Source organism: Mesoplodon mirus (genome assembly GCF_964341445.2).
Source record: "Mesoplodon mirus genome assembly, chromosome: 7".
Taxonomy (NCBI): Eukaryota; Metazoa; Chordata; class Mammalia; order Artiodactyla; family Ziphiidae; genus Mesoplodon; species Mesoplodon mirus.
This window is the reverse complement of record NC_138983.1, coordinates 27,592,857-27,616,689: the sequence shown is the minus strand read 5'-3', so window position 1 is coordinate 27,616,689 and position 23,833 is coordinate 27,592,857. Positions and strand designations below refer to the sequence as shown.

The 23,833-nt window shown below is 32.6% G+C and overlaps 1 protein-coding gene across 2 annotated transcripts in view; it reads left to right on the top strand.

The window, feature by feature from the left end:
* ELP4 (elongator acetyltransferase complex subunit 4) overlaps positions 1-23,833 on the top strand; it is a 239,823-nt gene that overhangs the window by 39,936 nt on the left and 176,054 nt on the right. For both annotated transcript variants that reach the window (XM_082627310.1, XM_082627311.1), the window contains exons 4-5: positions 10,294-10,422; positions 19,691-19,830. In XM_082627310.1, the coding sequence (XP_082483436.1) occupies positions 10,294-10,422; positions 19,691-19,830 (269 nt within the window). The remainder of the gene's footprint in view (positions 1-10,293; positions 10,423-19,690; positions 19,831-23,833) is intronic.

Below are 23,833 nucleotides of genomic sequence, written 5' to 3'. Positions count from 1 at the left end.
GCATAATGCTTAAGTAGTATTAATTATACAGTTACTGAAACCTGCAAGGATCAAAAGATTTTATTTTTAAGAAGGATTTCTCATGCTGCATGGATTATGTTGCTACATAATAGCTCAGTAGTACTTCTGCTGAATTGTAAAATAGCTTAGAGAGGAATATGATGCCCATAGTTGGTGTAATGCATTGGTAATTAAGAGGGTGGGAGGTTAAGCTTCATTAACTGCTGAGGGATTGTATCTTGAGTTTTATTATGCCCTAGAGAACACAAAAAGTGAGAAGGGTCAAACTGTTGGAATCAGATTTTGCTTGTGCATCTGCCAAAACAAAGACCACAAAATAATAAAGCAGTAAGCACAGAATGACATGAGTTGAAAAGGGAAGAAATATATCTACAGCATCTTATGGATAAGGATGTGTTTCTGGTGAAAAAAATAAAACTTAAATACTGGAGTATACTTTGGTATTGAAAGTTTGTAATAATTTTGTTTCATATAGCTTTTTTAAAAAGTCGAATAGTTGTTTTTGTCCAGAGGTATTGCCAATTTCTTTATTCTTGTTGATTTTCTAACTTGATGTATTTGATTAAAAGAGAGACAGACACTTTATACTTTCCGTACTATCTTCTGTGGGGAACTTATGATGCCTGCTTTTTATTTTTATTTATTTATGATCCTTGTTACCAAATGTATGTGAACTGTAAGCACCGCATTGCAGAAAAGAACAAAAAATTGATGTATATTCTTCCTCTTAGGAAACAAGGATATCACAACCATATTTGATGTGTTCTATTGGTACCCTGGGTTAGAAATCAAGACGGGGGATTTTCGAAAGTATGAGGGAGGATGCTGATCTGTGATTGACGGCTGTAATAGTTGATTATTAAAGAGCTTATTCTTAGCATTCTCTCAAAATAGACATTTTATCAAAACATCAATTAAATTTTTTGTTTGATTAGATACAGGCATTGCAACAAATGGTAGAGATTACAGATACAGTGGTCATCTCTGATAGAGTCAATGATTCACTGTGAGCAGGGTAGGTGATGGCATACTTCAAAAATTTTAGGGCTTACAAATATAACAACATATTGAATGCAAACTCTTACAGAAATTTCTGAATATTAGAAGACAAAAGTACCAGAATATTTTTTTCCCAAAAAATGTCATTTCTTGGTATATCTAATCATTCATTTTCACTTGAAGAGAACAGGAAAATGGATTTCATTTCTTACATTCCCTCCATTCCTCAGTATCATGTCACATTTTTAGTTCCTTCCTTTTCTTCATTTTTGGTCCTTAACTTTCTTGTTCTGCTTTTTATTCTCTTTGCAGCAAGTCTTTTTTTCCCACCAGTTTTATTGAGATATAATTGACATATAATGTATTATTTTAAGGTATACAATATAATGTTTGGATATATGTATATATTGTGGAATAACTGCCACAATAAGTTTAGTTAACATCCATCACATCACAGTTACAATTTTTTTCTTGTGATGAGAACTTCTAAGATCTACTCTCTCAGCAACTTTCGAATATACAGTAGAGTATTGTTCACTATAGTCACCATGCTGTACCTTTATCATGTACAGAAATTATTTATCTTATAACTGGAGTTTGTACCTTTTGACCACCATTGCCCATTTCCCTGCTTCTGGCAACCACCAATCTATTCTCTATTTTTAAGAGGTCAGATTTTTTAGATCCCACATATAAATGAGCTCATATAGCATTTATCTTTCTTCATCTGACTTATTTCAGTTAGCATGATGCCCTCAAGTCCATCATGTTGTCACAAATGGGAGTATTTCCTTTCATTTTTTTTATGGCTGAATAATATTCTATATATTAAACATTTTCTTCATTCATCTGTTGATGGATACTTAAGTTGTTTCTATGTCTTGACTATTATAAAAAATGCTACATGACATGTGGCTACAGATATCTCTTTGATATAATGATTTCATTTCCTTCAAATATATACCCAGAAGTGAAATTGCTGGATCATATGGTAGTTCTATATTTAATTTTTTGAGGAACTTCCATACCGTTTTTCATAGTGGCTGCACCAATTTACATTTCCACCAACAGTGTACAAGGGTTCCTTTTTCTCCACATCCTTGCCAAAACTTGTTATCTCTTATCTTTTTTATGACAGCCATCTAACAGTTATATAAAATAAAATACATTAAAAAAAATTTATGCTTGATAAACAATATATATGTCTTCATTGTATTAAAAAGTGTTACCGTTTTTTATTTTTACACTTTCTACCTCTTTATTCCTTTTTTATACTGCTGAATTATATCTTCAAATAATTTTTTCAGAAAAGGTTTGTGGTAGGTAAGCTTTTGAAACACTATATACCTTTTAAAAAATATTTTGCACTTATGGTTAATAGGCAGTTTTCCTGGATGGAAAATTCTAGGTTTAATATCAGATTTCCTTGTATTTTGAAGACATTTTTTCTTTGTCTTTTAAAATCCAGTGTTGCTGAGATATCTAATGCTAATCTATTTCTTGGCCCCTAGTAACCTCTAATCTGCTTACCATCTTTATAGTTTGCTTTTTGTAGAATTTTACATATGCGGAATCATGTAGTATATAATATTTTGTATCTGGCTTCTTTCACTTAGCATAATGCTTTTTAGATTAACCATATTCCTATATATATCAGTAGAGTTTCTTTCTTTAACTGATTTTTTTATCCATTTACCAGTTGATGGACACTTGGGTTTCCACTTTTGACTATTAAATGAAGTTGTGTGAACATCCACGTACATGTCTTTGTATGGACATGTTTTTATTTCTCTTTAGCAAATACCTAAGATAATTACTGGATCATATTGAAAGTTTCACTTTTAGAGAAATTTCCAGACTCTGCTCTAAAGTACCTGTGCCATTTTGCATTCTCACCAGCATTGTATAAGAATTCCAGTTGCCTGCTTTTTTTAACATTTATTGTGACCATTTTTTGAATTTTATTTTAACAATTCTCATGCACACATTGTCCACTTTGTAAGAGAATAGTATGAACGAAGGTTCAAAGTACAATCATATCTTCTTTCTGAGATATTTAAGGGTTAACTGAGAGGTCTATGGATGCATGCTGCCCTGAGCCAGGAGAGGGAATTAACTAGTCTTCAATGACTGAGGAAATAATTGTAGAGAAAGTAAGGAGGAGGCAGAGCTGAAAGGAAGAAAAGAAGAAAGAAAGACAATAACCTGACTTATTATGTACTTTGAGTTTGACATGCAGTCAGACATTCAGGTAGAATATTCAGAAGGCAGTTAAAAATTTAGGCCCAGAAATTGCAGAATGATTGGAAACAGAAATTTGTTAGCGATCATTTATTTCACCCTCAAACATTTATTGAATGCTTATTGTGTGCCAGACACTGTTATGGACTGAATGTTTGTGTTCCCCCTAAAATACATGTTCTTCTCGCATGCAAAATACATTTAGTCCAACCCAAAAACCAATAGTGAACCTGTGAAACCAGGTAAGTTATGTGCTTCCATAATACAGTGGTGGGACAGGCATAGGAGAAACATTCCAAATCCAAGGGAGAAATCAGAAAGAAGGAATGGATGATGGATCCCAAGCAAGTCTAAATTTTAACAAAGCAAATTTCATTAGATCTTAAGGCCCCAGAATAAGTCCCTTTGGTTCAGTCCTTTGCCCTCTAGGCCCACTGGGGTAGCAACATCATGCCTCTTCAGCTGGGTGGGTCACCCTTTTAAACTGAGGTGGGGGCAGCCTTATCCCTCAGGCCTGTGCACTTCAGGCCTGTGATGGGAGTGGCAGCCCTGATGATCTCTGAATCAGTTTTGGGGTCCTTATTCTCTTTTCTTTCTTTTTTTTTTTTAAGTTTTTTTGATGTGGACCATTTTAAAAGTCTTTATTGAATTTGTTACAATATGCTTCTGTTTTATGTTTTGGTTTTTTTGGCCGCGAGGCATGTGGGATCTTAGCTCCCCAACCAGGGATCGAACCCACACCCCCTGCATTGGGAGGTGAAGACTTAACCTCTGGACTGCCAGGGAAGTCCCTTTTCTTGAAGGATAGCACATGTTTGAAACCAAATAACTCTGTGATCTTGTCCTGTAAAGTCAAAGAATTCCTTAATTCCGTCTTGCCTTCTGTAGCCCCTTTAGTTCAAACTGGCGGCCTCTCTACTGGTATAATCCCATCCCTATTCCTGGCTTCTGTGAGATAACTGATTAAGCCTAAGAGTTGTACCCATGATCTCTTTATCAAATTATTATTCAGCCAAACCCTTAGTGTACTTTAAGAACAAGCTTTCTTATTTTTTGCAATATTGATAGGTTGAAAATTTTTCAAATCTTCAAGTTCTGGTTCCTTTTTGCTACTTTAATTTATCTCTTTCCTTTTGTATTTTACTATAAGCATTCAGGAGGAACCAAGCTGTTCAGAAATTTGCTTAGAAATCTCCTCAGCTAAATATTCAGTTTGATCACTCACAAGTTGTACCTTCCACAAAACAGTAGAACACAGTTCAGCCAAGTTTTTTGCCACTTCATAACAACGATAACCTTTCCCCAGTTTCGAATAATATGTTCCTCATTTCCTTATGAAACTTCAACAGAATTACACTTAACATCCATAATTGTAGCATGTACCTCAAAACTCATCAGCCTCTATCCATTACCCAGTTCCAAAGCCACACTTCTATTTTTATGTATTTGATACAGCAGCATACCACTTTTCAATACCAAAATCTTCATCACCTTGGGCTACCATAACAAAATATCAGACACTGGGTGGCTTAAACCACAGAAATTTATTTTCTCACAGTTCTGGAGGGTGGGAAGTCCAAGATTAAGGTGCATGCTGATTCAGTTTCTAGTGATAGCTCTTTTTCTGACTTGTAGCTGGCCACCTTTTCACTGTGTGCTCACATGACTGCTCCTTTTTGCGTTTGTGGGGAGAGGGAGAGTGCTTGATCTCTAGTGTCTCTTCTTATAAGGACACTAATCCTATTGGATCATGGCCCCATCCTTATTACCTCATTTAACCTTAATTCTCTAAAGCCTTTATCTCAAAATACTATAATATTAAAGGCTTAGAGTTTCAACATAAGAATTTGCAAGGACATAAACATTCAGTCCATAGCAGGTGTTAATGATGAAAAGAGATTAAGACATAGTCCCTATGCTTAAGCATCTCACAGTGGAATCACTGAAATTTGAGAAGGCTTTTTTATCTAAATAAAGACATATGAAGAATTTTTATAGAGACTTTTTTTTTTAAGTTGAGAGTTCTAAAACACTACTCTAGGAATAATGCTGGCAGCGCTAGCAATGATACAAAGTCACGTGCTTTTTGTTGTGTTGAATTTTATAGTGAATGCAATATGTACATTCAGTTTGCAAGGAAGAAACATCTGTAGTTAATAAAATGGAAGAGGAGAGATGGGGGGAGTGGGGTAGACTGCTATTTCCTCTATTTCATTTATTTCCTTTAATGTTGCAACTTCACTTCAGAGAGGGTCTCTTGGATTTGATAGTCATCATCATATATGGATATTCCCAAAAGAGCTTTCTTTGTCTCAAGCACCAATCACTCTTCTAATCTGATGGTTTTAATACAAACACACTACTTCATGGAATAAGAAATATTTAAGCTATTTTTCCTTAGAAGAAAGATAGTATACCTAATCGGCCCTTTGAGATTCCATAACTCACTCAATACTGCAAAATAAATTTTTTTGAGATGCCTAACATTGGTGGGAGGTGTTCCTTTTAGTATTGATATAAAAATGAGTTTGGGGTTGGTGGGATGTGCATAGACCACCATCAGCTCTTTCTTATGGCACTTATTTGCCTTATTATTTCTGTATTGCTTTTTTTTTAAGTTTTTGTGTCTATTTATAGATAAAATATGAAGATTTAGTTCTCATTTAATACCACACATTCTCTTTATGTCTCTGTTTCTCCTTTCAGTATATTTAAGTTGTCTTCCCTGGTCAAGTCAGTTATTGAGTGTTTATGTTGTGTCAATTTATTTGTTACAGTATTTAACATTCTATAATTACATGTGTATCCCCTTTTTTGGTACACCAATTATTTTTTCTGAAGTTAATCATTGCCTCATTTTTTTCAACTGTATCAATTATCAGTTCATCTCCAAACTTTCCACTAAAGCCCTAAAACTCCTCCTTAATGTGTTTAAGCATCATCTCCCTAGACTTCTCCATCTTCTTCTCCCAAATGGATTGCTTGCTCTCTAGGCTGTCTACATAGCTGTTATTCTGGTGCTTCCCTTCTTCATCCTAGCAGTTGTCTTTGAGAATGAATGGAAGTAGAGGGTAAGTGTGAGATGATAGAGTTGTTTTTTTTTAAATTTTGTACATCTGAAAATTTTACATTAGTTTGGTTGACTATAGAACACTAGGCTAGAAATAACTTCCCTCTGTAAAGTCCAATGTTGCATTTGCAAAGTTTGATGCCATTCATATTCCTGACCTGTCCCCACCCAACCCCTGGAAGCTTTTCAGATATTTTCTTTTGTCCCTCTTGTTCTAAAATGTCAGAACTATGTGCTTTGAAGTAGGTCTATTTTCATTCACAGTTTGAGTACTCCATAGGATTTTAAGTCTAAAATGGTATATGTTTCATTCCTGGAAATTTCTCTTAGATTCTTTCTTTGTTATTTTCCTCTGCTGTATTTTCTATTTTTCTGTCTAGAAGTGCTAAATCTAAAACTCTTAGAAGAAAACAAAGGTTTTCTTTGACCTTTGTTTTCTTTGATCTTGGATTAGGCAACAGTTTCTTAAATATGACGCCAAAAGTACAAGCAACAAAAGAAAAAAAAACAATAAATTGGGCTTCATCAAAATTAAAGTTTTTGCATCAGAAGACACTGCTGATAACACATATATATGGAATCTTAAAAATAAATAAATAAATAGTCATGAAGAACCTAGGGGCAAGATGGGAATAAAGACGCAGACCTACTAGAGAATGGACTTGAGGACACAGGGAGGGGGAAGTGCAAGCTGGGACAAAGTGAAAGAGTGGTAGCGTATATATGGACATATATATACTACCAAATGTAAAATAGATAGCTAGTGGGAAGCAGTTGCATAGCATAGGGAGATCAGCTCGGTGCTTTGTGACCAGCTAGAAGGGTGGGATAGGGAGGGAGACGCAAAAGGGAAGAGATATGGGTATATATGTGTATGTATAACTGATTCACTTTGTTATAAAGCAGAAACTAACACACCATTGTAAAGCAATTATACTCCAATAAAAATGTTAAAAACAAGACACTTATAAGAAAGTAAAAAAGACAAACCACAGAATGTGAGAAAATATCTGTAAATCATGTACATGATAAGGATCTAATACCCAGAATAAATAAAGAACTCACAACTCAACAACAGAAACAACCCAATTAAAAAATGGGCAAAGGACATATAGACATATTTCCAAGGAAGATATAAAAATGGCCAAGACTAGCACATGAAAAGATACTCAACATCATTAGTCATTAGTGAAATGCAAATCAAAACTACAATGAGATACCACTTCACACCCACTGGGATAGCTATTTTTAAAAAAAGAAAGAAAAAGTGTTAGAGAGGATGTGAAAAAATTGGAACCTGCAAACATCGTTGGTAGGAATATGAAATGGTGCAGCCACTGTGGAAAACATTTTTGTAGTTCCTTAAAAAGTTGAACAGAGCTCCCCTATGACCCAGCAATTCTTCTCCTAGGTATATACCCAAGAGAATTGGAAATATATGTTCACAGAAAAACTCGTACATGAATATTCATAGCCACTTTAGTCTTAATAGCCAAAAAGTGGGAACAATTCAAATGTCTACCAGCTGATGAATGGATAAACAAATGTGACATATCCATACAATGGAATATTATTCAGTCATAAAACAGAATGAAGTATTCATACATGCTACAACATAGATGAACCTTGAAAACACCATGCTAAGTGAAAGAAACCAGACACAAAAGACCATGTGTTATATAATTCTGTTTATAAGAAATGTCCAGAATAGACTAAACCATAGGGACAGAAAGTAGATTAATGATTGCCAGGGACTAGGAGAAGGGGGAATGGGGAGTGACTGCTTAGTGAGTATGAGGTTTCTTTTGGGAGTGATGGAAATGTTCTGAAAGTGGAAAGTGGTAACGTTTGCGTAACTCTGAATATACTAAAAATCACTGAAATGTACACTTTAAAATGCTTAAAATGATGAATTTTGTTTTATGTGAATTTTATTTCAATTAAAAATACATATCTATATACATGTATATATAGATATTATTTATATATATGAAAACCTTTATATATATAACCTTATATAAACCTTATATATATAACCTTTGGATGGATGTTACTAGAGTATACTTTCTACACATATTTTGTACATTTTCATCCTTAGCTTTAGGAAATAAGCATCTGTTTTATCAATACTAAAATTAGAATCATTATAATTTTCACCTTACTTGTAACAGTTTTTAAAATAGTGAAATGTCTGCCACAGGAGTAGATGCATATTTAATAAGACATATAAGGAAATGCTTACCTGTTTTTTGTTTACATGTGTTAGCCATACTAATGAGGTCTCTAATATTTTAGGTCTGGTTCTTTAATACTATACACCTTAATGTTAGAGCATTTCTATTCAAAACTGATATAGTTTAATCAATGAAAGAAAGTGTGGTATACATTTTAAAAATATACGTTCCATCTCTTGTGCAAAAAAAATTTTTAATATTTTTGTTGTTCGGTTTTGGATGACCTTTGTTAAAACTATTAATAAGTGTTCCTGAGATTGCAAAAAAGTTAACACAAATATTTATACTAAATATTGCCTAATATTGGCAATATAAAAATGTGCAGCTCTGAGTAATAGTTAAGACAATTATTTGACTGAATTCTCATAATCGAACTTTTATTGAATGCTTAACATGTGGCAGGTACCATTCTCTGCATTTACATTTTTAACTCATTTATTACTTACAACAAACCAATGAAGTAAATACTATTATCTACATTTTTCCATTAATCAGTGGAGGCATATAGAGGTGCTACTAGTGGTCAGCGTAACCACAGACACAACTCTAATGTAAAGTCAAGATTTGAATCTAAACAGTCTGGATGCAGAATTCAAATTCATAACTACTGTGTTGGGTTGAACTATATGCCTCACAAATATTTGTTTCCATTGGAAAAATAAGTTACTTTATATTTTATAAGAGATTAATGCTTTGCTAGGAATGATGTATTCAGAGTTTTAATGATACGACTAGTTTCTAATAGTGGCATATATTGTAGAATGAATCCACTTTGAGATCTTTTAGGAGGTGACTAAGATATATGATGGTTACTGTATTTCTAGGTGATTAGTTGACATGATTCTAAGCATAAGTAAATTTGATCCTGAAAAGTAAAAGTTGCAACTTGGACTAATTTATGGCATGGCACAAGATTATGTTTACTAATCCAAATGCCCCACATTATCTTTATGATTCTAGCTAATAAAAAACAAAATTATTGCTTGTGCTTTCCTTCTCCAAAAAACATGTGTACCTTTTTCTTTGGATTATTTCTATAGTACCTCTTCACAAAACCATGTTTCTATATGTTTTCTTGTAGCCACTCAGTAGGTCACTCAGTAGTAGGTCAGCTTCCAAAAAAGAAAAGGAAAATTGGAATTCAATGTCTCTTCATTTAATCAGAGATTTTAAATTCTATTTTCGTTGTTAAAAGAAGATCATAGGCTTGCAGGTGCAAAACTAATGTTTGATATGGGCAAAATAAATGTCTTTATTCTTAGTTGTTACTTCACCCATTATTTCGGTGAATGAGTTTTTTGAATTCTAGAATTACAAACCAGTAAACAGATTATGCACATGCTTTATTTTTACCTTGTGGCAAACATAACAATAATTACATGTAATACATAAGTGCTAATTCTGGACTTTGCTTGAAGTGTATAAATTTTTCTAATGATCATAGCCTCTTGCAATAGCATTTGATTTTTGCTGGTATAAAAATTTGAGTATTTTCTTTAAATTCTAGTTTACTGGTAAAAATTTAAACTTCACATTTAATATTATGTAAACTCTCTTTCTCTGCTTTAGAAATATCTATATTGTCATGATTTTATGCTTGAATCAATTTGAAGATGTCAATTTTTAATACGTTGGAAAGTTCTAGTATTGCTAATATTATGATTTAAGAAAATTGTCACTTTTTTTTTTACCACAGATGCTCAGTAATATGTCATTCTGTTTTCTTAGGAACTTCCTGCACCATTACTTGATGATAATTGTAGAAAAGAATGTGATGAAGACATATGTAATTATAAAACAGAATCTAACAATAAGATGAAAATAGCTTGGCGTTACCAGTTATTACCCAAGATGGAGGCAAGTCAATAAACTATTTCTAAAATTTGCAAATATATTTGTTTTCATTTTACAGGATCTTTTGTGGTATACTTGTTACTCTTTAAATGTAATACAATGTATATTTGTTTATTTAAATAATTAGTTATTTCATTTGTAAGGTATCTTATCAAGATGACTTTTTCCCAGTTTTATTCTGAAATAATTGATGTATGTCACTGTATAAGCTTAAGGTGTACAGCATGGTGGTTTGATTTACATATATTGTGAAATGACTGCTACAGTAGGTTCAGTTAACATCCATCATCTCATATAGATAAAATGAAAAGAAAAGAAAGAAGAAAAAAATATATTTCCCCTTGTGATGAGAATGCTAGGATTTACTCTCTTAACTTTCCCATATATTATTCAACAGTCTTAGCTATAGTCATCATCATGTACGTTATATCCCTAGTACTTATTTACCTTATAACTGGAAGTTTGTAACTTTTAACCATCTTCCTCCAATTCTCCCTCCCACTGCCCTCTGCCTCTGGTACCCAACGTCTAATCTCTTTTTTCTGTTAGTTTCTGTTTTGTTTTGTTTTGTTTTTAGATTACACATGTAAGTGAGATCATACATTATTTGTCTTTCTCTGTCTGACTTATTTCACTTAGCATAGTGCCACTAAGTTCCATCCTTGTTGCAAATGGCAAGATTTCCTTATTTTTTATGACTAAACAATATTCCATTGTATATATATCTCACAACTTCTTTATTCATTTATCCATCAATTGACACTTTGTAAATAAAGCTGCTATGAGCATGGGGTTGCAGATACCTTTTTGAGTTAGTGTTTTCATTTCCTTTGAATATATTCCCAGAAGTGGAGTTGCTAGATCATGGTAGTTCTATTTTTAATTTTTTGAGGATCCTCCATACTATTTTCCATAATCAATCACTGCACCAATTTACAATTCCACCAACATTGCACAAGGGTTCCCTTTTCTCCACATCCATGCCAGCATTTGTTGTCTCTTATCTTTTCCATGATGGCTGTTCTAACAGGTGTGAGGTGATTATTTTAACAACTTAACATTGTGGTTTTAATTTGCATTTCCCTAATGACTAGTGTTGTTGAGCGTATTTTCATGTACCTGTTGGCCTTTTTAATATTGTCTTTGGAAAAATGTTTATTCAGGTCCATTGTCCATTTTTAAATTGGGTTAGTGGGTTTTTTTACTATTGAGTTATATGAGTTTTTAAATATATTTTGGATATTAACCCCTTATCAGATACATGTTTTGCAAAAAATTTTTCCCATTCCATAGGTTATCTTTTCACTTTATTGATAGTTTCTTTGGCTGTACAGAAGCTTTTTAATCTGATATAGACATACTTATTTATTTTTTATTTTGTTGCATATGCTTTAGGTGTCATATCCAAAAACTTATTACCAAGACCCATGTCAAGGAGCTTTATTCCTGTGTTTTCTTCTAGGAGTTTCATGGTTGCAGGTCTTACATTTAAGTGTTTAATGCGTTTCAAGTTAATTTTTGTGAGTAGAGTAAGATAGGGGTCCAGTTTCATTCTTTTACATGTGAATATCTAATTACCCCAGCACCATTTATTGAAGAGAATGCCTTTTCTCTATTGACTATTCTTGGCTACCTTGTCAAACGTTAGTTGACCTTATATGCTTGGGTTTATTTCTGGGTTTTCAAGTCTGTTCCATTGGTCTATTTGTCTGTTTTTATGTCAGTATCATACTGTTTTGATTAATATAGCTTTATAGTATAGCTTGAAATCAGGAAGTATGATGCCTCCTGCCTTGTTCTTCTCTCAAAATTTCTTTGGCTTTTTGGGGTCTTTTGTGGTTTCATATAAATATTACTAGTGTTTTTTTCTACTTCTGTAAAAACTGACATTAGAATCTTGATAGGGATTGCATTGAATCTATAAATGGCTTTTGATAGTGTTAACATTTTAACAGTATTAATTCTCCCAACCCATGAATATGGAATACCTTTCCATTTATTTGTGTCTTCTTTAATTTCTTTCATCAATGTCTTGTAGCTTTCAGAGTAGAGATCTTTCACCTCCTCGATTAAATTTACTCCTAAGTATTTTATTGTGTTTGATGCTATTGTAAATGGGATAATATTTCCTAAAAATAAAATTATGTGTTTTTTTTTTACCCAAATAGATTATTGCATTTCTTCCATAATCTCCCTATAGAATCTTTTATTCTAGGGTTGCAAGACAGAGTAAGTGAACTAATTAAGACATTTCTATCTAGTATAGTTACCTATAAATATTCAATATAAATAGTGGTTCTTTGGAATTACTGTTTTTATTCCTGTACATTTCATTTTCAACCATTACATTTTCAAGCTGTCTGGTAACCTCTCCTATCTAGGATAAACTAAGAGACAGGATGTGAGGGGAAATTTTCTGAGAAGTCAAAACACATGTCAGTAAATCTGCCTACTAAATAAAGCTTATGAACTCTGCTCCTATTGAAGGCCCCTCCATTTGATTGTTTCCTTCATTCATTTTTCAGAACACTTTTATGTCTACCAGACATTATCATACTGGTAGAAAAGAGGGGGAAATTCTATCTGAATAAGATAATTCCCATACTCCACACTTCTCTAGTCTTCCACATTGACATCAGTGTTACCTTTCCCAAGGACAGAAATATGTTTATAACACCCCTTAACTGAAAATGCCTAATTTGGTTTCCTGTTTCCTGCCCCCTTCTAAATGCTTGGCAGACTGTCAATCACATTACCTTCCTGCCAACCTTAGACATAGCCTTAGAATTCTCTGCAGAATGTCTGGGTGGTCACTACCAGTTAATAAGAATTAGAATGTGAGATGAAACCCATTATAAACCCACAATATGAAATATAAACTTCTCAAGTTGTATACAAGATTTATACCACCTAATCCAAGCCTACCTTTTTAGCCTCTGTCCTGTGTGTATATAAAACACTATATTCACCCATCCTATGAGGACTGCTCTTTGTGAATTGCTTGTATTTCTGCTGGTGATGCTTTTCACTTTCTTATTCACCAACTCATCCTTCTCCAAGGGCAAATGATATGTAATTATCTAATTTCTTATATTTGTTTCCATAGCACCACATGCATTTTAAAGTACTTCTCTACATTGTTTTATAGTTAGTTGGTAGTATAATTCTTTTCTCCACCAGACAGAGTTCTCTAGGGGACAGAAAGCTTGTTTTATTATATTTTCTGTTGTATCTCCAGCACCTATGTCGATGCCATTTATTCATTCAGTCAGTAAATATTGATTAAGCATCAACTGTGTACCAAGTATAAAATGTGTTGTAATAGGTGGATATTAAGCAATGGTAAATTGTTCTAATTTAGATGGGAAAGCTATTTGAATAGTATCATTTTTAAGTGTGATTTATTTAAATGACTGTGAAAAAATTACAAATAGGAGAGGGGTTATTTGCAACTCATATAGTAGAATAAGGAATAGTCTACCAACTAAATTTTTAAAAACAGGAAAAAAAGTAAAAAGGAAACTTAGGTAGTCCTTAAACATACAAGAACAGATGCCAAATTTCAATTATAATAAAAGAAATGCAAATTAAAACTATACTGGCCTGCCATTTTTCTATTATTAGATTGTCAGTAATCTAAAATGTTTGGTAAGACACTAAATTAGCAAAGGTGGGAAGAAACTAGTACTCTCATACTTTGCTGGTAAAAATATAAATAGGTTCAGCTTCCGTGGAGGGTAATTTGGCAGTATCCTTCAAAATTACAAAAATGTATACCCTTTGATTCTTTTGGAAATTTACATCATGAATATATTTACTCAGATGTACAATAAATTATATATGACTTACTTATGAGGCATTTTTTTAAATAATAAAAGATTGGAAATAACCTAAATGTCCATCAGTAAGCAACTAGTTAAATAAATTACAGTATATGTGGACAGTAGAAAACCATACATTTGTATTAAAAAGTAAAAGGAAGCTCTATGTAATCAGAATTTGTTACAGGCATAGCTTAGAATGTGATGGAAAGCTGGGTACAAGAGGCCAGAATAATACATGTAGTTATTCTGCTTGGGAAAACGTGAGTTAATTTATAAAGATTAAAACAGACAAGCAATGTAGGGACTAGCACTTGAGAACCCTAATAGCAAAGAACTTCATGCCTTTAATCTGGCAGATTCATTTAAGTAACTGGGCTTAAGGGTGACTCTTTTGTAAAGAGTGACTGTATTTCTAATTTTTTCTGCTGGTATGTTCTGAAAGTCATTAAGAACGTAAGCTCTAAGTTGAATTTAGATTTTGTGTAAAGACAATATACCAATTCAGTTTTAGATCATATAAAATACTTGTATCTTCCATTTCTTTTATTTTTACTCTTAGCTAGGTTTTGGTCTTTTCGTTGGTCACTAACATTCTTGAAGTGAAATTGTCAGTGAAAATGCAGGTGGTTGAAACTTTAAGCCTTCTTTTCTTGCTGCTTCTTATAAAATCTGTTTAAACTTGGGGAGAAAGTTCTTTGTTTCTTTATAGTTAATTGTTTCCTTCTATATTGTAATTACAGATGCCATTCCTGCCCCCTTTCACATATGAGTAAATACTGCTTGCTCTGCTTTTACTTTTAGAGTATGGTGTGCTTGCAGTTGTTATTATGGGGGTAAACTTCTCAGAGGTTACACATTAACACAAGCCTCAGTTTTCAAGGCTTACAGCTTCAGTGCTTTAAAAATTATGCTCTTACAATGATGTTCTCCAGACAACTTACTTTCCCATTTTCTTCAGGACTCCATTAAAATATCACTTTATCGGGAATGTCTTCCTTTGTCACTCTGTATAAAATAAAACCTCTCTCTCTTTCTCTCATCCCCTTTCACCACCATATTTCTCTTCAGGGTGCTTGCCATCATCTAGCAGATAATATATCATCCATCTCCTCCTACTAGAGTGTGAACCAATGAGAGAAAAAGACTTTTACTATTTTGTTTTACTGGCATATAGTAGGTGCTCAATAGTTATTTGTTGAATACAGGAGTGAATGACATATAGTTTGTGAATTAAATGTTAAAGTGAGTTGAGTTGTATTAATTAATACACATAAATTAGCAGCTTATTTTGAATTTACAGTCAATGGTCAAACTTAAGTTTACTAGTATTTACAAGTAAGTTCTGTCAAGTTTAGAAAATAGAATTATCTCTGGCTTCTTTGCTTTTCTTTGAAATGTCACTAGCATGTATATTTGCCTGTCACATAAATTTTATATATGATGATTTGCCAAGACTGAGTAGACTTTGAGGATCACTCATCACTATCTACTTTATAAATCCACACCTTACCTTGCCATTATCATTTAAAAAAAAACAACAGTAAAACCCTGGTTTTCTGTATTTTACTTGGGACAAACTATAGTTAACACTATTATGAGTAAAGATTAAACAAGTAGTCCAAAACATAATGTAACAGAAAGGTATTCCGTTGATTATCAGAGATGCCTCTTAATACAAATCATCACCAGGTCCTAAGAGTGTAGTCATAATCCCATTTAGGGAATGCAAAAAAGGATAAGAATATGTACACCTAAATAAATAACAGTAGCTCAGTAAAGCATAAAGTAGTGCTTCTTCCTGTTGGAGGTGTGTGTAGTTTTTAGAAGCCTACCTTCCCTCATCCTGTGATTTTGATTTTCTCTCCTAGATGGCCATGCCTCCTTCTTTCCTATCCAATCATCAAACCCTATTCCCTCTTCACCCCAAGAATTCATAGCCTATAGCATATTCTGAGACTTTAATTTTTTCAATATTGTAGAGCTCTACTACCAAGGCCTACCATGGCTCCAGCAATTTATGACAGCATATTAGATCTTTATTACAGTAAATCCTCATTACACTTTGAATTTCCATCTTACTGGTTCAGCTACAACAGTCCTGTGATAGATGTGTGCATGTTGTAGATGACAACAAATACCATTTTTCCAATAAAGCAATGTAATTGCAAAGGATAGTGATGGATCTTCTGATTCTCTGGTGAATCATGACAGAATAATAATAATAACATTTATGTAGCACTTTATAGTTTATAAAATATTCATTTCCAGTGTTGCATTAGATTCTCACAACAGCCTAGTGAAATAGTTATTATTAGCTCTGATTTCTGGTGATTCAACTGAGGCTCAAAATGGTTTAGTAACCATTTGGGTTCTTGCTTTCTGTTATGACATACTGAGAAACAAAAAAATGATAACACTAATAAGAAAATGTCTTATTTAGACTGTTTATTTGTGGTGCAGCTTTTCTCTGAAATTTTTCTTTCTTTCTAACATACTTAAGTTGGGGGATGGTATGTATTGTTTCGTTGCTCTGTGCTCCTCCTGAACCCCCATCAGAATTCATTCTCCTTTAGCATAGTAAATTTTTATTGAACCATTCCATTTTACTCTCTTCCACAGCTGACAAAGTTAAAGAGTAGTTTATGAATGTGAAATAGAAGTTCTCGTAATGTAAAACTAAAGCAATGTGTCTTATCAAACTGAGTAAATGGAATAGTTATTGATGACAGTTTAATTTTTTTAATGCATTTACTTTTTCAGGAAGTTGATAGGTTTTCATGGATTACCATTACTACTACTACTACTGCTATTATTATTATTATATTTAAAGCATTTAAAGACCTTTTTTAGAGGAAATATTTTAAGTCTTTGTTTTACAATTCTGAGCCTCAGATTTCACAGCATTCCAGTTATCTGATGATATGTTAATGCTATGTGTGTTGGGTAGAAAAAAACTTACAAAATTGTTTTTCCTGTAAGAGTATATTTAATTTTCATTTTCATTTTTTATTGAAGCATTAAAGTTTCTCATCATTAATAAAATGGTTAGTGTCTACCTTATGAATATTTCAGTTGCCCTATCTAATCTTAATTTCTAAAAAATTAATAATTTAGTTTTAACAGAAAAGCTTCCAAATTTATTTTTACATTTTGATTAATTATTTGTTTTCTATATGTAAACTGTCACAGCATGAAATCAATTTTCTGCCTTGATTCATCTGAAATCTGAGATTTCTATCACTTTAATATTATAATTAGGAACATTGATAGAGACGGCAACTTAAAAAGCGTACTTCGCTTCTTGGCAATTTAGCATATTTCTCAAAGTGCATAGGATTTCAAGAACCTTCAGTCCACTAATAAATTTATTAACTCAAACTTAAAAGAAGCGAAAAGTCTCTCTTTCTTTCTCTCTCCCCATGGCCAGTCCGCCAAAATAGATTATTCATGCTTATTTGATTCAGGTAGGCTTTTGCAAGCTTCCCTACTAGGCCTGGGAATGTGGTACACTGAGGCCTTTTCAGAGGCTTCTGACATAGACCAAGCTTTTATTGCATGGTGTTTTATTATTACCAAATCCTAGTCTCCACCCAGTTTGTAGGCACTCTGCTTATTCTTTTGAATCAGGAAAGGTTATCACCTACCTTAATCCATGCAGCAGTGTGGATTAAGGACACCAGTGTGCCCCAGGATTCTCAAAGAGGATCCTGGAAACTTCTTGTTTCTTCTTTTTTGCTGTCTTTACTAAATTCTATTGGGCCTTAGGGGGATTTGCATCTGAAATGGGCAACCTGGTGTTTTTCTCAATGAAGACATCAGATCAAAGTTCAGTTAGTCAAGGCCTTTCTAAAACATTAAGGGGGTTTGGACTTACACAATAAAAAGATGAGCTCTAGCAGAGATTGCAGTAAAAACATTCTGAACTATAATCCGGATAAAGAATAGATTATAGGCCAAAGAACAGACCTTGTTTAAATTGCTTTAGACTAATAACTTTACATTTAAAAACTTTACATCCTATTTTTAAGAGACAAATTTTAATGTGACATAATGTATTTGTCAGTACTTTTCGTGGCAAATAGATAAATCATGTTTATGAAACCATACTTCTGTTTATATTGTATTAAAAAGATTAGATTAAGCCAACTGATAGGTCTCTTTCATTACTGAAAATAAACAGTACCTTATGGAGGAATGAACAGCCATTTTATCTAGAAAATAAATGTCAAACCCTCAGATTCTGAATCTGAGAATAATGTTTCTATCAGACTTTAATTTTTTAATTCTCTATTACTATATAGTTGATGTTTGTAGGCATTTAAGAATATGAATTTTTGAATTCTTAAAATGCAAATATCTAGTGTCAAACAATGTCTCTTCTCTAAATTTCAAAGTTGTCAGTTACTTAGTAAAATAAGTTAAGAACCTACTGTGTATAATTCTTCAGTTTCTGTAAAGATTATCTAGTTTTGTTGAATGTTCTGAAATTTGTCTGTTTTGTAGCATTCAAGACAGTGGAAGTTAAATAAATTTAGATCAGAGATTTTATTAGAAACTATTGCCAGATGGAATCTGTTACTAGTTCAACTTTGGTTAGAGGTATATTTGGATAGAGATATATTTCTAATGTGCTGAATGAAAGAAATCAGCCAGAGTCCGTTCAAAGCAATGTAATAATAATGTTATATTACTGGGCTTCAACTATCCTATGTAATTAAATTCAGCATCAATCGTTATTAGAGTTTCTTATAAGAAAGATAATTGGTTGGAGAAATTGTTAGTAGAGGGCACAAAAGAGGAATTATCAATGAACTAATGAATATGCCAGGTTTCTGATTTAACTAATAGAGCTTATGTACATTCTCCCACTGTATCATGTACCTTGTTCCTATCTGGAATATCCCAGTATATTTTATACTGTTAGCTCAATTTTAAGTTTGTAAGAAGTTTTGAATACTATATATACACATGGTCTTATGAGAATTTAGTTTTAAAATGATGCTCAGTTTAATGTATATAAATAGCTAGTTTCTTTTGGGCCCCTCAGCAATGAAATAATGTGGCTTAAGTTTTCATTCTTAGTAACAGTAAATTTATTTTATTTTTAAAACTTGAAGTCTTAAATGTTAATTGAGTTATGTATATAAAATTTTTGAACTGAGGAAGGTATAGTAAAAAGGGAAAGAGGTGTTCAATTTCTTATCAAACTTAGGGAACCACCAGGAGTGAAGATACCTGGGAGATGTAAAGGTTGATTTCTAACTATCAATAGTTTATAATAATAAAGATTGTTGCATGCTTCTTTGAAATTTAAGAAGTCTATGTATATCAGCTCTCCCTTATTTGCATTAAAATGCATAAATATATCAGAATTTTGCTGAATGTAGGATAAATAAATTGCAGTTTAAAGAAAAATTTTTAACAACCAATATGGGTTTTCTTATCAGGCTAGACCGGTATCATCTTCAAGATTTGGTCACTATTATGATGTATCAAAAAGGATACCACAAGAACTAATTGAGGCTTCAAAATGGCATGGATTTTTTCTTCCAGAAAAAGTATCATCAACTCTTAATGTAGAACCCTGGTAAGTTAATGATTTCAATTTACCACAGTCTTTGAAAGAATGCATATTTAAAGGTACATATCCTAATAAATGTTTTCTGTATAATATGTAACCTTAATTGTACATGTTTCATATTATTTCATTATATGTGGTTTTCTTCTTTTTCTCATCCTGTAACTGTTGGACCTACTATTACTCTTAATTTGCAACTTGAAAAATCTGGATACCAAATTTACAATACCTGCTGTTTTTATTTTCAATAAAATGTGAAATAGTTCTATATTAGGGTCTTTCAGCCCTAAATGCACATGGATACCTAAATATTGCTTATTGATAATAATAGTGAAAATGGTTTAAAATCATGCTTTTGCTCCATGTTTTTTGATACATGATCTTTCAGAAAGTAAACAAGTACTCTTTTCTAATATTTTACTTATTAAGGCTTTCTACTTCTAGTTATGCTGTAAATAAAATAATCTGTATTTTTTTAGATAACAAGAGAATTTAGGGTTTGAGTTTTGCAATGAAAAGTTTTAAGTAATAAAATAACAACATATATAGTGTTACTAACTGTATTAAAGCACAACTCTGAAAATTACAGTACTTGATATTGAATAATTTATAAAGTATTAGGAATATTTAATTTCAATTCTTATTGCAGTTGGATCAAGGGAAGGTAATTCACAGAATAGGTTGTTGCCTCTGTTTTCTTTTGCACTGTAAAACCTTTATTTTCAAAATGAGATGAGTTATTAAATGGAAATTTAATAGATAGGAAGTTGTGAATGGAAATGACTTAAAAATATAGAGTCTCTTTCCCAGAAATATTACCTGAAAATTTAGTGGAGACTATCCTATTTATTTTTATTAAATCTCTTTCCAAAAAAAATTATTTATTAGTGTATTCTCCAGTCCATATGGCTGGAGACTTACCAAAAGTGGTGCTTTGATGATGCTTTAGTGTTAACAGCTGCCATTAATGAATGACTGCTATATGTCAATCACTCTACTACATACTCTACATTTGTTATCTAGTGTAATCCTTGTATCAGTCCTATAAAAGTTTGTACAGTATTCCCATTTTCCAGAAGAAGATACCAAAATTCACAGAGGTGATTTATCTGAGCCTCAACTATTAAGTGATCAAACCAAGATTAACCTAAGTCAGAAGATCCCTCTCTTTTTTTTTTTTTTTTTTTGCCTTACTGCTTCAAAGGACTTTGGTGTTCTTCACCTTTATCTTCTTGTGTTGTATAGTAAAGAGCACTGATAAAGAAATTAAAAATATGGGTTCTGTTACTGAGTTCATCCTACTGTTACTCTTGGGCAAATCTCTTAAATTCAGTGAAAATAAATATCCTCTTTTGAAAAATAAGGGTGGGGTATGGGGGTTCTAGGAGGAATACCACCTGTCCTTCCTATATCACTAATTTTTTATTAAGTTTAAGTGATTACATTGATTATACTAGTTCCTAATTTTTGTCGTTCACTGAACCAGACATACATATACATACACTTGGGAAATAGGTCAAAATAGTGTTTCCGTGATTTGTCAAATAGTAAATCATGGAACCCAGATTCAAAGTCAGTTCTTTCTGACTTCAAAAAATCTGTGTTAGCAGTAATGCTATCTATACTGCCTCCATTCATGGAGTGCTTAGGGAAATGAAAAACGAAAAATGTACATTAAGTATGATGTAAGTACATGAAAAATAATATAGTGTTACTTTTGTAGTTTAAAAAAATTAAGGATAAAACTTTCTTTAAGCCAGAAAGTACAAAGTGTTTTTCATTTGTTCAGCAACTAAAGAGAGAAGGGAATTAAAATTTCTCAATTTTCTGTTCAGTGTCAGGCACTGTTCTAGGCATTTGACCGTGGGATATCTCATTGAATCCTCCCAACAACCCTCCAAGAGAAGCAATATTATCCCCACTTTATAGGAGACTTGAGGTCAGAGATGATGAGCAGCTTTGCCACTGTTTCAGGCTCTGAGTGACTAAGCAGACACCCAAACCCAAGAATCCAAAACCCTCTGCTCTCTTTTCTGTACCAGGCTGTCTCCATTTACTGCTGCAGTAACTGTACAGCACAGAAAGCTGGGCACCTGAAAAATTAAACCTTATTGGATGTGGAAATATAGTCTTTAAAGTATATTTTAAGAATATTTTTGAGAACTAACAGCTTTGCATGGAACAGGAAAATTTATAGATTTTAATTACCAGGGCAGTATTTCATTTCATAGTAGTTAACTGATAATTCATTTATATCATATTAAACTTAAATGCTTAATTAAATGTAATTAAACTTTAAACATGTAATTAAATTAATTTTGAAAATGGGTACTTTACCATGTGAGATTTATTTTAATTTATGAAAAGTGTGTGCTCATTTCACTAAAATGAACTTTACTGGTTCATTTATAAAACAATAAAGCTAAGCCTTACAGTTGTCCTTACTTTTCCTGTAATTAAGACTAGAGGATATAGCTGTGTCCCACTATTGTGTGTGAGGATATAATATACAATTTTATAATTTCTAAAGATTCTGTTGAAACATATAAAGATTTTTTTTACAGTAAGAAAAACTGAAGGTCATTTAAAATCTGCACTAACTAATTTAAAATTATTGGTAGGTTTGCCAATGGAAAATGTTCATACATACAGTTTAAACTTTCAAGTTGAAGCCTAGGTATAAAAACCTGAGATGTATCACAATAATATTACCCAGATAATTTTGTTTTGATATTTCACTGTTATAAATCTGATAATCTCAATCATAAAGCAATGATAGAAAAACTGATTTGGAGAATAAGTTGGTAGTCTACAAATTTAAAATTTGACTTTGTTTTGAAGTAAGCTTTGCTAACAGGTATGCCCAAGCACAGTTCTGTTTCCTCACTAGAAAGATATTGTCATTATTTATTATTTATTAATGAATCTACTAACATACTGCTTATCCAACTGTTACAGACTGAATGTTTGTGTCCACCCCACCCCCTGCCAAATTTATGTGATGAAGCCCTAGACCCAATATTTGGAGATGGGGCCTTTGGGAGTTAATTAGAGTTAGATGAGGTCATGTGGGTAGAGCCCTGGTCTAATAAGATTGGTGTCCTTAAGAAAAAGAGGGAGAAACACCGAGCTCCCCACTCTCTTGAGTAAACACCCAGGAAAAGCCATGTGAGCTCACAGCGAGAAGAAGGTGACCATCTGCAACCCAACACTAAACCTGTGAGCACCATGATCTTGGACTTCTACTCTCCAGAACTGCAACAAAATAAATTCCTGTTGTTTAAGCCACCCAGTAGTTTGTTCTAGTACCCCAAGCTAACTAATACACCTACAATATTGTGAAATGTTACTTTTTAAATTATAGATATGTTAGGTCTTGAATATTGAGTTTACATAAAGTTCGCAGTAAATAGAATGATTTTGTTTTGATATGTTTCTTTGAAATTCAAGATTTTACTTTTGCATATCTATGCTAACAATAGCTAGTAGTAGCTAAAAGTTTTGTATTAAGTTGAATGAACTGAATTCTGAGAGAACTAGTTATCTTTCTAGGAGAATTTCTAGGAGAAAAACAGTGGAAAGCAGATAGGAATATTACTTAAGATTTTAGGAGTCATTTTTTTCTTTTTTTTTTTTTATCCTGCCAAGTATCTTTACCAGAGTAAATGGAACCTCTATATAAGTCTCTGTAGTATCTTCCCAGACAAATGGTAGCTATGCTTCCCATACATTCCTACTAGTATTCCTTTGTTCATACTTCTGTCAGAACACTAATCTCATTACACTTAATTATTTGTCTTGTCTACATTCTGATCTTCCCCCTCAAGCATTGGAAATCCTTGAGAAAAGGGTTATGCTTTTTTCATCTATTTATTCTCTGAATCTAGGACACAAGTGTTGAGTTGATAGTTAATGAATTAGTGAATCAATGCACAAAGTATAATAAGAACTCAAATTAACTATAATCTTGTTCTTAGCACAAAGATTTAGTGGGATGAAACTGGGTGACTGA